This window comes from Arachis hypogaea, chromosome 18 (assembly GCF_003086295.3).
Source record: "Arachis hypogaea cultivar Tifrunner chromosome 18, arahy.Tifrunner.gnm2.J5K5, whole genome shotgun sequence".
In the NCBI taxonomy this organism is placed as follows: domain Eukaryota; kingdom Viridiplantae; phylum Streptophyta; class Magnoliopsida; order Fabales; family Fabaceae; genus Arachis; species Arachis hypogaea.
The window spans coordinates 39,972,106-39,989,556 of NC_092053.1; the positions used below are offsets into that span (position 1 = coordinate 39,972,106).

Here is a 17,451-nt window from a genome sequence, read left to right on the forward strand (position 1 = left end):
ATAATAATTTGAACCATAAAAATATTTTGCCAAAAAAACAGAACGATAACCGGGAGGAATATAATTTGAAAAATCTTAAAACCAAAAAATATTGCACAACGTAAATTTGCTGTTGATATTTTAAATTTTAACATAATAACAATTATAGTAATAATAATACGGTACGTGGGTTAAACATAATAATAATTATAATATAAAATTCTACATTTTATCAACAACTTTTTTCATTTTTGTTTTTCAATTAACTTTAAATTTAACATTTAAATTTAGCCCTCACTAGCTATTGATTCCTTTAAGATTAGCAATCTATGTTTTCATTTTAACATTTTATAATAATAATAATAATAATAATAATAATAATAATAATAGGTAAAATGAACAATAATAATAGTAAGCATATTAAGTTGTGATAAGAATAGGCTTGGTTTGGTAAAGTTTTACTTTTTTAAAGTAGTTTATGAAAAATAATATAAATAGATAGAAGGTCATACCTAATATGTGATAAAGATGTATTTGTGTTAAAAATTGTGAATATTAAGTTGAAAAATAAAAAATATATGAGGCCAAAAAAAGTAATAATAATAATAATAATAATAATAATAATAATAATAATAATAGGCAGTAATAAATACCAATATTAAATAATAATAATAATTAATAAAATAAGAAGGACGTGAATATAATAATAATAAGGTGAGTAATTATTAAAATAATAATAACTATCAATAATAATAATATTAATAATATTATTAATAACAATAATAATAATAATTACTAGCATATTTCTAGGTACTTTTTTCAGACGTTAAAAGAAAGTAAAAAAAAAATAGATAGATTTTTATTTGTTAGTTTGTTCGGAAAATATCATAGCAAAACATTTCGCTCATCATTGTGCCAAAAATTGCTTAATGATCAGAATCTTGCGATAGTCTTTCAATAAAGTGCAGAAATATGTAAAGCAGTAGACCAAGGACTTTCAATGCAGCATACTAACGATCCCTAATAACAATCTGAAGAATTATAAAGTCACGACAACTTCAAAAAACAAGTCTTGGGCATCCTATAAATCTAAATCCTAATTCTTCAATTAAACTATTGCAATATCCTCAAGGATTCAAGTATCTAGTCTCCCACATAGCTATGTGCCAGGTATTTTTCTTATCAGGAGACATTCCACTATAAGGATAATCATTCTCTTTCGGCGTTTTATTGAGGTCATACGACAGCATCGAGGCATTTTGTCCAGCAGAATCAGCTTCTTCAGAGCCACCGGAGGGGACGTCGTCCTCTTTTTCCAATGAATCCGGAACCACCTCTCCAATAGCTTGGGATGCCTCCTGAATCTGGGATCGAGATAACCTTGAGAGGTACATCATAGCACAAAATAGGCGTAGAATTTCAAGAATTAGTGTATGAACATAATCATATTACATCAACAACAAGTAAAGTTGTCTTTCTTACGTTCCCATATATGTTCAAGTCCGTGTTCTATGAGTTTAAATTCCTCTTGTGCTGCAATATCCAGTTTAACAACAAGAGTATTTTCATATCGTGCCTGCACAACACATCACAAAAATAATGTAGAAATACTGTTTGTAAAAATCTGGGACAATGTAAAATCATTCAAATGATTCCGAACCTAAAACATAAAAAATCAGGTGACTCAGCAGTAGAATCATTACATTTTATTTCTTGAGATAGCAAACAGATTAGATAGCAAGAAGACTATGGCATCAAAGAAAGAGAACACCAGTAACACCAGAAACAGAATGAATCTTTTGGAGTGCTCTTTCTGCTCAAGTCAGATCAAAGAATATGCCTCATGCACACAGATTAAGGTCTCAAATTGATACAAGATATAAGCGACTCCTGCATTGTTGCGGGCTACATTTATTCTCAACTGGTTTGGTTCGTTTTTTGAACCTAACAAGAATGGAGTGAGATTATTGCCACCTGTATTTCGGTTCCAACCAACAGAAGAGGAGTTTCTATTTCAGTATTTGAAATGTAAGGTTTTCTCTTTTCAGTTGCCAGCTTCAATCATTTCTGAGATCAATGTTTGCAACTACGATCCATGAGATTTGCCAGGTAATCAATATAAAAATCTTTACCTCCTTTTTTTTTTTTAAAGTTTTAGTTTCACTCTTAAAGTTACCAAATTATATTAATCAATATAAAAATCTTTACCTCCTTTTTTTTTTTAAAGTTTTAGTTTCACTCTTAAAGTTACCAAATTATAGTGAAGTATAATTCCGTTTAGTCTTTGCTTCTTAAAATGTTTAATTTAATAATTTCTTCAAAAAAAGAAAAAGTTAAAGATAGACTAAATTAATTAAATTAAATTGAAACTAAATTGACATTATCTAAGGTTAGAATGAAACTAAGTTAAATTAAAATATTATTTAACTTTACTCATTTTTTTTTACATATAGCTCTAGGAATAATTAACTCATATATATGCTCTTATAACTATGATCTTATTATTTTTTTTATTATTAGGGAATAATAATAATTATGGGGAGCAAGAAGATAGATACTTGTTCAGCTCAAAGGAAGTTAAGTATAGAAACGGTAACCGAATGAACAGAATAACGAAATCTGGATATTGGAAAGCAACTGGATCAGACAAAAGAATAATTTCAACATCATGCAATAATAATAATAATAGTAATATTGTTGGGATAAGAAAAACTCTTGTATTCTATCATGGAAAATCTCCAAATGGCTCTAGAACTCATTGGATCATGCGTGAGTATCGACTTGTCACTACTCATTCTAATTCATCCCAGGTGATTATTTTTTCAATTATTAGTATAAAGTTTGTTTTTACAATTTTTTCTTTTATTATAATGGCCTAATTAATGGGTAGCCAAAATCATTAACATTAATTATATTCAGTTTTTTTTTTCTTACTTTCATGTAATATTACACTCTTCAATAATATTCTTTGATTTGTTATATTTACACTCACATTATATTTTACAACATACAAAAAATAAATGGTAGAGGTCATTATTAATAAAATATTTATTTATCATCTTTATAACGTCAACCAGAAAATCACATGTAAGCACCGAATTTCATTTTAGTTGGCAATTAATTAAACTAGGGTGAGTAAAATTGTGATACGTTAAATAAATAGCAAGATAATAAGTGAATATTTACCTTCACCTCGTCAAGTATCTTCTGTGAGAACCACGTCTCCGTACTTGTTACAAACTCAAACCCAAATTTAGCCCGGTACTTTCGGTCCCAATGAAGCATTTTCTAAAGTTTTAGAATTATCACATGAATATGGTTGCTTTCCACGAATAAGAAAATGGAGTACAAAAATAAATTGATCCCAGCAGCAAACAAACTCTCATCATTGATCCCGGCGCATGAGCTATGGCTCGATAGAGGTGACTTTGTCCAAAGAAGGCATCCAATCATGATTGTATGCGAGACTCTTTAAACCACAACTGTCTTGCAAAGGACGTTACGTGGTCCAAGAAAGAGAATGGAGACTCAGCTATCATCTTCTCTGCGAACTAACGGCTTCTAGTAATGGGAAAGAAGTCTCTGCTCTCCAATTTCTCTAATAGTCCACCAAAAATAGAAAGAATGTACAAGGACAATATAAAAATGTGATTGTAAGAAGTCTAGTTGGAGAGGTAATAGCATTGTGAAGACATAGTTGAATAAAAGAGCTTTATATGAGAGGATAAGTTTTAAAAAATCTCAAATAAGTCACTATAATCAACCTATTATCTAATGATATGACAAAAATAAAATCCAATATCTATCGTAGGTGAATCAGGACAGTAGTATATATCCAGAACTGCCATGTATATGAGCTACATGCATGGTGGAGAACATTTTTTAGGAATCGGCAGCCTCATCACAATCTTCAACCCTTTCACTAGTGGACTCCTCTAAATCGCCGTCTCTTGTCAACGCGGCCGTTCGACATCAAATTCAGGCAAGCTAGTCATACAGGCCTGTGGATTAAGGTCGACCTCACAATATTCATAATCTTCGCCCATGTCAAACAAATCTCTTGGCTTCACATGGACTACTACACTCCATCCGCTCTCTACCTCATCCTCTACGTAGAAAACAAGATGAGCCTCAGATGCCAATATATACGGCTCATCGTCTTCTCGATCACTGGTGTGAATCAGATTGGCAAAATTGACACAGGTGTGGCCCAGAACGTCTTGCCGAATGCCTCTGCCCGACGTGGTGTCTGCCCAAATACACTTGAATAAGACTACATTGAATTGACCACTGTAATTTAGCTCGATGATGTCTACTAATTTCCCGTAATACGAGATGCCGCCGACAGCAACATTGGCATCCCGTTTACTTGCATAACTTCTAGTATCCGAAGTGACATAAACCCCGATATTCTGTGTTTTCATCCCTTCCTCCCTCGACATGGTCCTAAATTTAAATCCATTGACGTTGTAAGCTGGTTAGCGTTTGGCCTGAGCGAGGGGACCGCAGGCGAGCCACTGCAACTCGTTCGAATGATTGGTGCTTCCAAATGGGACCTGGCATTGAACCATTAGAGGCAAGAGGGCATCAAAGGGTAGTAGGATCCTGAGATATTAAAGATTACCTTATGCCTGAACCAGTTGGCAAATTCTCTGTGCACAACGCTATCTATGTGAGACTGGGACCTTGTTCTACTTCGCAGTTTTCTCTTTGTGATGGCTCTGTACTCACTGTGCATACAAAAGGTTTGTTCAAGTTTAGTAGTATCAGTACCAAATTGGCTCACTGTATAATTTTATAGCTCAGGCTCTGTACTTACTCCAAGAATTTCTCTACAGCAATGTAATTGACCAGTACATGACGATGTGCTTGAAGCTTTTCGGTTGCTGTTAGACTAAAAAATAAACTTGCCCCGACCGCCTTTCCAACCACTGGGAACATGTTGGCAATCTCGCTTGGTGGAGCATCGATCGGCCGGTCGTCAACGCGTGTCGGTCGGTTGATCCTAGTCTCGACATTATCTAGATATCTAGAACAGAATGTGAGAATCTCCTTGGATAAGTAGCCCTCTGCAATCGATCCTTCCGGTTGTTCCCTGTTACGCACGTACTGCTTGAGACGACATAGGTACCTTTGAGAACATAACGTACAAATTACTAGATGACAGCTATCCATTTATAAACAGGTCGAGAAAGCTTAAGTGTATCAATACCTCTTAATTGGGTACATCCACTGGTAATGCACTGGGCCACCGAGACGGACCTCCTCGACCAAATGCACCGTTAGATGAACCATAACTGTGAAGAAGAAAGGTGGAAATATCATCTCCATGTGGCACAAGGTATAGACTACACGATCCTGAAGGAGAGGAAGTTGTTGAGGATCTATGGATTTACTGCATATTATTCGGAAAAAGGCTGATAACTCAGCGAAGACGGCGGACACTGGGGTGGGCAACACGTGTTTTGATGCAATTGGCAGTAAATGTTCCATTAGAATATGGCAGTCATGACTCTTCAAGCCGAATAACTTGCGCTGTTTTAAATCAACACAGCGAGAGATGTTGCTAGAGTACCCATCTGGAAAGACCACATTCTTGATTGTCCTAAGAAAGACATCCTTCTCTGGATTCCACATGGTAAAGATTGCAGCGGGATACTTTTCACCTTCAACTGGCCACATATCATGCCGGATGCCCATCAACTAGAGATCTTTTCGAGCTTTTAGGTGGTCTTTGGACTTACCGCTCTCGTTCAACATGGTGAAAACAATGTTGTCGCATACATTCTTCTCTATGTGCATTACATCAAGGTTGTGACGTAACTCGTTGTTCTCCCAGTACGCCAAATCAAAGAATACACTCCTCTTTTTCTAGGGAGACTCGTCTTGCACCATGGTCTGCTGTCCGCGCCTTCTTTTACCGCCCACCGCTTGCACCTTGCCTTGTGAGACAAGAACACCCTCCAATTGTCTCAGGACATCCCTACCAGTCAATTTGGTAGGTGGGGATCTATCATCTACCTTGCCATCAAATCTAATCCGGTCCTGTCTATATTTGTGATCGCGATTCAAGAAGCGACGATGACCCATATAACACCATTTCTGACTGAAGGTGAGTCACATAATCTCGGTATCCAAATTGCACGTGGGACAAGCTCTCCCGCCGTAAGTATTCCAGCCAGATAAATTGCCCAAGCCAGAAAAATCACTGATAGTCCACATTAGTGCAGCTCGCATCTTGAACATTTTCTTCTCACTGGCATCGTAGGTATCAACACCAGCCCACAACTCCTTCAGCTCATCGATCAGGGGCTGTAGGTAGACATCTATGTCATTGCCAGGCATTTTAGGACCGGGAATAATCATAGAGAGAATAAAGTTGGTTTGTTTCATGCAAATCCATGGGGGTAGGTTGTACGGAATAAGAATCACTAGCCATATTGAGTACTTTGAACTGAGGTTTCCATAAGGATTGAAGCCATCACTAGCCAGGGCTAAGCGAACATTGCGTGGATCGCCAGAAAAGTCAGTATATCTCCTGTCAAATGCTTTCCAACCCTCACCGTTCCTGGGATGCCTCAAGGAACCGTCAGAGTTGGTTCCTCTATTGTGCCACAACATGTCAACGGATGTCTTGCTGAACATGAATAATCACTGCAACCGTGGAATCAGAGGAAAGTAACGGAGAATCTTCGCCGGTAGAGGTTTCCCATTCTTCTTGACAATGGCGTTGATTCTGACTAAAGAATTCTTCCTGGTCTTTTGCTTCCACCTGGATGCCCCACACCGTTTGCATCTAGACAAGTCTTGGTCTGTACCCTGGTATAGCATGCAGTCATTTGGACATGCATCTATCTTCTTGTACCAAATGCCGAGCTTCTTTATGATCCTCTTGGCATCGTGCAAGGTCTTCGGAATCCTTGCATGCTCAAAGGCATCCCCCAGTAGCTCTAGAATCAATCTGAAATCCTTGTCGCTCACTCTGCACATGCACTTTATATGGTACAGCCTAACCAAGAAAGACAGCTTCGAGAATCTTGAGCATCCCGGATATAATCCCTGTTTGCCGTCCTCAAGCAAGTCGTGAAAGGCACGAGCCTCGCAGTTAGGTTCATCAGATAAGTACGGCAACCCCTTCGCAATGTCTCCGACATGCCCATTCATCGAGTCTTCATCGTCACTCTGCAGTCCCGGGAAGTTGAATGCGTCGTGGACCATGTCCCGCATTTGATCTCCTAAATTTACATTAGGTTCTAGTTCTTCCCTAGCGCTGGATCTCTTGTCTACGATCCTCTCACCGTGATGTAACCAAAAGGTATAGTTAGGGGGAAAGGGTTTCATCAGAAGGTGATCATACGCGTCCTCTTTAGTTTGGTAACACCGGAACCCACACAAAGGGCATGGACAATGTATCATCCCATCGGATGATGCATTGGCAAATGCGAAGTCAAGGAATCTATTCAGACCATCCCTATATTCTGCACTACCTCGTGGCTTTGTAATCCAACTCTTATCAATGTCTAAATGAATAAAATAGCAGAAACAAATAAAAAAATAGTAAAAAAATACATAGAACTAAAAAAATGAAAAATGGGGTGTGTGTCAAGGAAACTAGTAACAGTTTATCACAATTATGAGATGGGAGAGTACCATACGTAATAAACTCGACAATATATTGCAAGAAAAACCATGTGGAAAGGTATTGGGGAGGTTGCTTACTCATTGTCAAAATTCTGTGCTTTCTAAAAAATTATTGGTAGAAAGAATTGCTGATCCCAAGTCCAAAAAATGAAAAGACAAAGAAGGAACAAAACCTTAAAAAATGAGAAAAAAAAAACAAAAGGAGTAAAAGTTAGATTTATGTAACTCATTAATAAGAAACTAAACAATCATAAAGAATAGAAACCTCAAATGCAAATTTTCTGCCCTTAATTGCGGGTTAACTCAACAAAATAAGAAGAAAATAGCTGGATATAATATCCTCTATTATGTTTAATTTTAATTCTTTAAAAGATAAATTTGATTAAAAAGATCACTTGAAAAAAATAAAAAGTTCATTTTAGGAAAAAATTAATTTAATAAAAAAAATTTGGAGATAAATCTAAACATTTACTCCCAAGATTCTCTTGCAAAGCATGCTGGCATGTTTATGTTTATGCTGGGAACAGACAACTGGTTGTTTGATAAATCAAGAAGGCTAAGCCTTGGTGCAGATAAACTTGATGGAATTTCGCCAGAAAGTTTATTCGAGGACAAGTTCAATGAGTTGAGTGTGAGCAAAGATCTAATACCAACTGGTATTTCTCCGGAAAGAGAGTTACCAGAAAAGTTTATTTCATTAAGAGAGACACAAGAACTAATAGAATATGGTCTAACACCATAAATATTGTTCATGTTCAACTTAAGAGTAGTTAGCTTATGCAAGTTGCCAATAGTATCTGGTATTTTTCCTGACATTGATTTTGAACTAGTTGGTAGGATTTTCTAGAGTTGATTTCATTGAACCATTTTTTTAAGCATTCTTTCATTAGGACCTAAGTGGTTTTTTGAACATCACTTAACTATTCTTTTTTATATAAATAGATTACTATCAGTATTCATGTGCAACTACTTCAAAATCTCTCATGCAGTGGCAAAAGCCTATAAATACGTTGAAGAAGAAGATTACATATGCATAACACTTATAAACTATGTGGGGTACTAATTAACAACGAGAATAAATAAATTAAGATAATAAATACAAGAGAAGAAAAGTGAAGATCAAATTAGATATAAAGGAGGAGTGAGTAGTATGAAAATGCAAGGAATTGAACAGATGAGTGATATACAATAAACTCAGATATATGATGATGAAGCCAATAAAAAATTAAGAAAAATAAAATAAATAAAACAAAATATAGTGCGTGAAATATAATATTGCAGTATGTATCACAACAATAAGTGATGATGGCTTCATGAATAATAGTATTATTATTAATTAATACTGATTAATTATTATATAACTACTTATATGTGTCGATGAAAATAACATGACATGAAAAATTCAAAACTAGTTCTCTATCTCCTTGATGCTATTAGGGTGTAGTTACGAGGACTACTAATTAATAATAATGATAGTGGATGAAAAATTGAAAAGAAGGAAAAATGTTGGAGCCTTAGCATGCAAGGTTGGCCAATGCACAATTATTGACTGGGAAATGATATATGTAGTAGTTTCATGTCAACAATAATTCTTCAAATATGACTCATAGTCATTCAATTTTCCAAAAGGACAATTTCCTTTGTAGATTTTAGTGTTTTTTTGGAGAACAAAGAAAATGAAGCCTTGACTACTTAGCTAGCTTGATGAGCATTATATTATTAATGAGTTTTGTCCGAATGGCTCCAACTTCCAGCCATATGAATCCAATCAAACTATCAAAGTCCTTCATAAATTGTTGAAGAAGAAGATTACATATGCATAACACTTATAAGCATCGTTAAGGTAATTGCTAACACTGACGTTTTCATGAAAACATGTTAAGAAGGTATTTATTCAGCAGACTAGCCAGTTATGCTACAGCGCCAAAGAACTTCAAAGATTTTGAAGATAAAGATAGTGACAACTGAAGGAGTTTCTACTCTCCATAAAAATCTCATGGATCAAACAAGCCAAATAGCATTTCATAACTAACTCAGAATGAAAGTAATGCGAAAATAACCAAATCCGAAAGGACTATAAGTTCAAACTCTAACATGGTTTTATTTTATTTTATTGTATTACTTTAAAAGCTGCAAGGGAAACACAACTCATATAAAGGATTAGTTTCACCGTTTCTCATAACAATTGAAAACAGGGAAGTCCATAGAAAAACAAAGCTATTACTTTGGTCTCATCATCCCAAGGTGGCAATAATGCTATTACTTCCATCAATCAACATTGCTACTTTAAGATAAATACTATATACCCCCATTCACCTCTGTTTCTTATAAATATAAAATGTATATGTGCAAAGTATAGAATGAATGTTTTTTTTAGGGATAAGTATAGACTATTAAGGAACTAAATTTTGAAAGTCTTTTAAGTTGTAGGACACATTCAAGAACTCAAATCTGATCAAAGACGTGCAGTTACTAGTGCAAGGATATGCTTTCCACTTGAGATCCCAACAGGGTTCCAGAAAAACAAAAGGAAAGAAGCATGAAAACTTGAGAGGGATGGATGAGTACCATGGTATCTAAGATCACAATCAGAAGCTAATAAGCTATATCACTGTGTCAAGGAACATATTCACCAAACAACAACATCACAAGGTTTTTAATAATACCATACACAGCAACTTTTTTTCCTTCCCCCATGTACCGAATCATACACACTGCAAAACTAATTGTTAATCCACCAACCTGCCATCACATATCTTAAACCTGTTTTCTTAGTTATTTCATGAATTAAAAAATATTCAAAATAAAATCCCACATATAAAACTCCAGTTTTTGTGAGGAACACATTAACAAATTAATTAATACTTGACCCATAAATCTAATGGAAATCCTAATTTTCTGCAGGGAGGAAGCATAACAGAACAGATATAACAAGAATGCCAACTAAAGTACCTCATATTGAGATGCAAAATCAAGCCGGAACAAAATTTTGGAAATAAAGACAATACAAAACAAAACATAGATACCGGTTTCACGCACGATCGAGGAGATGCTCAACTTCAAGACCAGTGAGAGAAGCACAGATGGCAGCTGCACGACTCGACCACCCACACAGAGGCCCAGAGTGGAGCAGAGGTCAGGGATTTTGCACACCATGAATGAGGGAGGTCTGGGTTTTGGGGATTGTGGTTGAGACGCAAAGGCTTGAAAAATTGGGGTTTCTGCAGAATTGGGGGAATCGATTAATGGTTGTAAGATGACAAGGAGGAATGGAAAAATTGTATCATGATAAGATCCTCACCTGGGTGAGTTCAAGGTTTCACGCCTCTGCTCCCGCTCTTGATTGGTGTACTATCAGGCTCAACTTGCGAGAACTACAAATTTGGGGAAAATCAATAACTGGTTGTAAGCTTAAAAGGGGAATTGAAACTGTGACTTCTGATAAGTTCCTGACCTAGTGGCGTTTCTGGGGGTAGTCGCCAGGGATGTTGCGGCACAGGGAGTGTGGGGGAAATTTCGCGCCTCTGCTCCCGCTATTATTCGCGCCAAGAGGATAGGGTAAAATAAGGAAGCTTGAAGATATATACCCCCAATTTTGCAGTGGTTCTGATTGCACAGCCGCTATCCAGGGGGCGTTTTACAGCTTCTGCCAGACCGCCGCTTACTTCTGCCAGGATCTTTCTAATTCGCGGCGATTTTGGTCAGGGCCGCTATTTAGCCGCCGCTAGGCTCCGCCTCTCCTGTAGTGAATTGATTAGAGAAAGAATGTTGTACGCTACCAACATTCCAAATTATAACATAGATTACGCTCTTATTGTTTCACTGGTCGAGAGATAGAGACCCGAGTGTCACACATTCTATTTCCCTTTTGGAGAGTGCACTATGACATTAGAAGATGTTGCGGTACACCTTGGTCTACAAATAAATATAGAGTTTGTCTCTAGAGTTACTAGTTTACTTGTTGATCAAGTTAAACAATTATTGTACTTTGATAATTTTAGAGTTGAAGTCAAGGATTCGGATTTTTTGGTAACAAAATAAAATTCACGTCCCTCTTGCGTATTTATGGGCAGTGTGTTACCCCAGAGGAAAAGGCCCGAGTTTATGTACTACTGATGTTGGGTATTCGTTTATTACTAGACAAATTAGGAAACTTAGTCCATGGAAAGTATCTTCCACTGGTAGTAGATTTAGACCACTGTAGGAATTTTAAGTTGGAGATCTATATGTCTCGCCATACCGGGAATTAGGTCAAGTTTCACGCAACAGGGTAGATCAAATCAGTAGTTGCACTATTTGCTACAATCGTGGGCATGGCTTAGGCTTCCGTGGCTATGTCCAGTGCCTCATTTGCCTTTCTCATTTTCATTAGCATCAAAGTTTGTATCATAGTAACATTATTTATCTTTTAAATTATATTTCCATATTAAAATGCCGAGTTTGCATATTTTACACAATTGGGAAGGATGGGAGCATCCTCGACACCTGAAATTCCATAGCATAGTTGTAATTAGGAATCGAGTAGGCCACATGTCCATAAATGAGGTAAGATTAAAAGTAAATTTACTTTATTATATGTTGTGGGTTATATGGTGTTATGTAATTTGGTTTTTGCTTTCATATAACAACTCAAATGGAGACCTTGCCAAAATGCGCATGTGGTGATGCAAATTTCACCAGATATCATGCATGACATTGAGCAGGGTTGTGCTTATCATTGCCTGGTAATTTGTTTTGAAATTGTTGAGTGACATCTAGCTAACCGGGTGATGCATCAATTTGGATGGTCTCAACGAGAGCCAGAAGACCTTGTGGATCTCAAAACTAGCCACAATAGAGACTTAAGAGGTCATAACTACAAAAATTAGGTTGACATTCATTCTGTTTGGATTACGGCTTGGGGCATGCAAAGATCGATGGTTAGAGACCCTACTCCTGACTATAGACCTTCTGACATATATATGGATTGGTATCATCAGCACGAATCACATGGATTTTTGGCCACACAGGTTCGCTTGCACAACCTAAGACTTGATCAAGTTCCCGAGTTGTGGCAACATCTTACTACTATTCTACCCAATCAATCGATGTGGGAGTTTATGCCGTCTGACTATACAATCACCATCAACATGGGCCTTAATAGTATCCTCAATCGCATGCTTTAAGAGCTTCTGTAGATAATGGCCAACTTCAAAGACAGGTCGCGCACGATTGGTCAAATGCCACACCTGATGTTTCACGACAATCTGTTGACGTGAGCACATCATCTTTGAGTTGCTCTAACTTTCGTTTCCACTTTAGAGGAGGATCTTCTACCAAGTAACCAGATTTGAATCTTAATCTTTGCTTGCAAAATCCTTGTTGACGACGGTGGTGTTTACAGACCACAAGTTCAGGATGACATCTTACATACCTTTAAGGTATTTGCTATGCATTGAGCATGATCTTAATGTTTGTTAATATTATTTATTGTTATCTACATGGGTACTTAATTACTGTGCAATCTTTATTTGAGTTGTGATTTAGGTGGACTCATCATTGTTACAAAATATTTGCAGAACAACGTGGACAACTAACAGATAAGCTCTTCGATGGGGTAGATCATTAGTGGATGGATGTCTCAACTTTTTTCTGTGCAAGAGATATTGAGTCAGAAGATGCAAAAGCTAGGCAAGAAGTGTAAAATTTGGTTGAATTATAATTAATAATTTAATTATGAGAAAAGAAGATTAAGAAATTAATATATATATATAAATTTTGGAAAGATAAAATATTTAGAATGCGAATTAAATCACTAATTTTAAAGGTTTTTGCCCAAAATTGGGCCAAAGGCTAGGAATTTGAGTCAGACCACACTTGGGCCCAAGTTCAAAGTATATAACCCTCAAACTTAGTGAATTTCAGCACCCCCCCCCCCCCCAAGTTGAGTGAGAGAGCTCGAGCTAGAAGAGAGAAGAGAGAGGAAAAAAGAAACACTAACTTCACCACCTTCAAACCTCCATAACTTTTGTTCCGGAGCTCTGATTGATAAGCTATTTGTGGCTATGTATTCGTCTCGGATTCCTCTTTATTTCTATCTAAGTATTGTGGTAAGGAGCCTTGAATGCCTTTCCCAGTTTCCTATCTTCTTTAATTTCGCATTTTTTTGGGTATATAGTGTTGAGATATTGTGATTTTGGTTCTTTAGGGATACTCTAGCATAGATTCCAAGTGGGTTAAGGTAAAGAAGCCTAATCTCTTTATTATCCATAATCTTAAGTAAAATCCTAGCTTGAAATACGAATTAAATTGGTGTAACTAGATTAAATGAATATGATGCCTTGCTTGGTGTATTGCGGTTTGGTTGTGGAGCATTTATGGAGGCTTGATTGACGTTGGGTAAAGCTTGGAATTACCGAAAAGGGAAATGATTCAAGGGTGTGAACCACCGTTAAAGAAGTACGGGTTTTAGTTTCGAGTAGGTATTTTGTAAGATTATGTGAATGCCTAAGTTGATTGTCCCTAAGATAGGATTGAACGGAATTTGGTTGATGTTGTATTAATTGGTGGTGAATTGTGAATTGAGTGGTTATTGAGTTGTATTGAATATGATTTGTGATATTCTTGATTATGATGTCAATTGGTATGTAAAAATTGGGCCGGAGGCCGAGATAAGGTAAAATGTCCTTTATGAGGTAAGTCACAATAAGTAATGAATGTGCCATGAGTAAATTATTGTTGGATTGATGAAGATTTGGATGTATGAGTGTTGTGCATAAGGTTGTGAGTGGACATAGTTAATAAACTATGTTAAATAAGTTAAAGTTGTTGTGATTAGGCTTGCAATAGTTTTGCATCTGGACCTGGTACACCTCCATTTGAGCCTCCACAAGTTGCATCCTCTCTAGTGACTCCCTCCACTACAGCCTGAGCTCATCCGTAGATATCACGTGGGCGAGGATCTTTTAATACCTCTCCCAATAATCGTTAAGCTTCTGAGCCTGCTGCTGAAGGTTGTTGTTGGAGCTTCTGCACCTGTAGCCTTAAATCCACGCCTTTAATACCTCCTTCAAGTGCTTCCGTCATTGAAATTATTATTAAGCCCTAGGTTAAATTAAAGAGCTTTAATTTGATGCTTTTTTTACAGTACTTTTATGTTTGGTTGTGGAATTTTTAATGGGTTAGCAATTTAAATGGAGACAGGTGGAAATAAAAAAAAAGAAGAAAAAAGAAGAAAGAAGAAAGAAAAAAAAGAATAATGGAGTATCAATGTTTTTTTATTATAACAGTTATTTTTATTTTTGTGAGAAATGATAAGCTCATTTGTAATGGACGGAGGCTTTTTTTTCTTTTAGAGACTCAGAACCATCTTAGAGAAATCAGTAGTTATTCTAAGTACACAAATACTTATACATGTCCAAATATATATATATCAAAAATGCTAACTGAACCTAAAAAAAAAAAACTAATTAACTATCAAATTAATTATTATATATTTTTATTATATATTATCTAATTCATTTTAAATGTGTATTTTAAATTTTAATATATATTTTTAATATACCTTAAATTCACGCCTTTTTCGGGCTTGATGGCTCGACTCACAGCAGAGTCTAACAACGGCCTCAATGTGGAGGTGCGGAGGCTGCTGGTGAAGAACAACCTCATCCTGTATACGCGGTTCTTGTACGGCGCTGAGGCGGTCTCGCGCCAAACCGCATTGTGATTGACGACTGAAGCTGCAGATCCATCAGTGGCGTCCTCTCCACTTTGCTAAAACTGCTAGGTCGCAACCTCTAGTCTCTATTTGTAGGACTCTTCTGTAATTAACACAAGTTATTGTGATTAGCACGACAGATATACAGAGTTAATCTCTAATAATTTTATAGCAGGAGATACTCAGATATATGTTTACTCACATAATGGTCCTAAGACCGCTGATCAATAAATCTCTCTTTGTTCCCCTTCAACGGGTGGGTGTACTTGAACATCTCTGCCAATGTCGTCTCGTAATCTAACGACTTCGACTACACATGTTGCATTGAAACAATATGATTAGGATGCCTAGTGATGATATGCAAAAGAATATAACTAAGTTATTAACAAAATTAAAGTCACTTTACATACCAGCCTGGCCTTGTCTTCATGAAGGTGGCTGAGCCGCCAGTATACTTGAACGACCTAGCCGAGGCCCTGTTAGCTCTGTGGGTGAGACACCGATGTCGGAACCTCTCATCGGTCTCCCAATGAACAAACAGAGCCTTCTTTATTTCCGGTCGAAGCCAGGTCGTCCGGTGGTTCCGCCCTTGACGAACATCATCCAGTATTTGCTGGAGCCGCCGACCCATTCTATGGTCGAATATCTTCCTGATGGTAAGGTCGTGCTCAGCATCCCACCTAAAGTGCAGCTGCAACAAAGAAACTTTAAAATTATTTAAGCAAGATAGAAGATATAAACTAGCTAAAAATGTTTAAAATTAAAAAAAAAGTGATTACCACCAATTTCTGAAACCATCGCTCCCTGGTCTCAGCGGGGATATTCGTGTAGCTGGGCTAAGGATGGTGGTACATCAGCTTGATGACATTGGTCATCTCCTAAGTACACGTGTTGTTATTCGGCACAAACCTAATAACCCACAAACAAGAATCAACCTAAATTCACTAAACAGTAATCATAATCATTGAAACTTAAAACAATTACCAGGCAACGAAATCAACCTAAATCCACTAAACTGGAATCAATTTTCAGAAATTTTCACTAACCAGGCAACCAAATCAACCTAAATTCACTAAACAGGAATCAATTTTCAGGAACTTTTAGTAATAACCATAATCATTGAAACAGGAAACACTAACCAGGCAACCAAATTAACCTAAATTCACTAAATAGGAATCAATTTTCAAAAATTTTCAGCAACAACTGTAATCAATGAAACAGGAAACACCAACCAAGCAACCAAATCAACCTAAATCCACTAAATAGGAATAAACTTTTAGGAACTTTTAGCAACAATCGTAATCAATGAAACAGAAAACACTAACCAAGCAGCCAAATTAACCTAAATCTACTAAACAAAAATTAATTTTCAGAAACTTTCAGCAACAACTAGAATAATTGAAACATGAAAAAATAACTAGGAAACCAAATTAATCTAAATCCACTAGACAGGAATTAATTTTCAGGAACTTTCAGCAATAAGGTTAATCATAATCATTGTAACTTAAAAATACTAACCAGTATTCAAACATAAATCTACTAAACTAGAATCAATTTTCAGATACTTTCAGCGATAACCATAAACAGAAAATACATGAGACTTTGAACGTGATATTTATCCCATGCAGCCATCAGGCCAAATGGTCAATTGTATGATGGAAGGTAGTGGAGGGGCATCAGCTGCTGTCTCACTTCCGTGGTTGGACCTGGGGCCACAGCATCTGTCGCTGGAGGCAACATCGATGTGGATGCAGGCTACTGAACAGTAGGAGGCGGTATTGTTGCCGTAGACGGAGGTATGTATTTAGGGTTAGGGACCATGATGAATGTTGGTATACTAAACCCCAACCTGTGGCGTCACTGGGGTGGTCCTAGTAGAGGGAGAGGATCCAGAAGTATCGAGGATACCAAAAGAAACCTTCCCTCTATCCCGACCACGACTACGACCATGATCAGTAGCCTGATCCGCAGTACCTCTATCTATCATCATGTCTGCAAATATCAAATTATCAAAAAATCTCAGCAACAATTTATCAGTAAAACAGTCATCAACGCAACAATTAACATAATTAGACAATTTCAAACACTTCAACAATTCAAAACCTATTGTATTGAATCTAATCTAACTTAATCAA

At 36.6% G+C, this 17,451-nt stretch overlaps 1 protein-coding gene across 6 annotated transcripts; it reads right to left on the reverse strand.

Annotated features, from left to right (window-relative positions):
* Window positions 1-889: 889 nt before the first annotated feature.
* Window positions 890-11,654, reverse strand: LOC112771847 (uncharacterized). 6 transcript variants are annotated; one of them, XR_011876208.1, is made up of 7 exons: window positions 11,075-11,654; window positions 10,922-10,994; window positions 10,647-10,841; window positions 7,699-7,793; window positions 3,166-3,577; window positions 1,462-1,555; window positions 890-1,343 (listed from the first exon to the last, which is right to left on the reverse strand). XR_011876208.1 is itself a non-coding variant. In XM_072225224.1 (7 exons), the coding sequence occupies exons 5-7, from the start codon at window positions 3,262-3,264 to the stop codon at window positions 1,139-1,141; spliced, it is 414 nt and encodes a 137-aa protein (XP_072081325.1). In that variant the 5' UTR covers window positions 3,265-3,577; window positions 7,699-7,793; window positions 10,647-10,841; window positions 10,922-10,994; window positions 11,075-11,654; the 3' UTR covers window positions 890-1,138. The 6 variants fall into 6 exon arrangements, 2 of the variants coding, with proteins under 2 accessions (XP_072081325.1, XP_072081324.1); XM_072225224.1 differs by having other exon boundaries at window positions 890-1,359; XR_003187246.2 differs by lacking the exon at window positions 7,699-7,793.
* Between the last annotated feature and the right edge of the window lie 5,797 nt (window positions 11,655-17,451).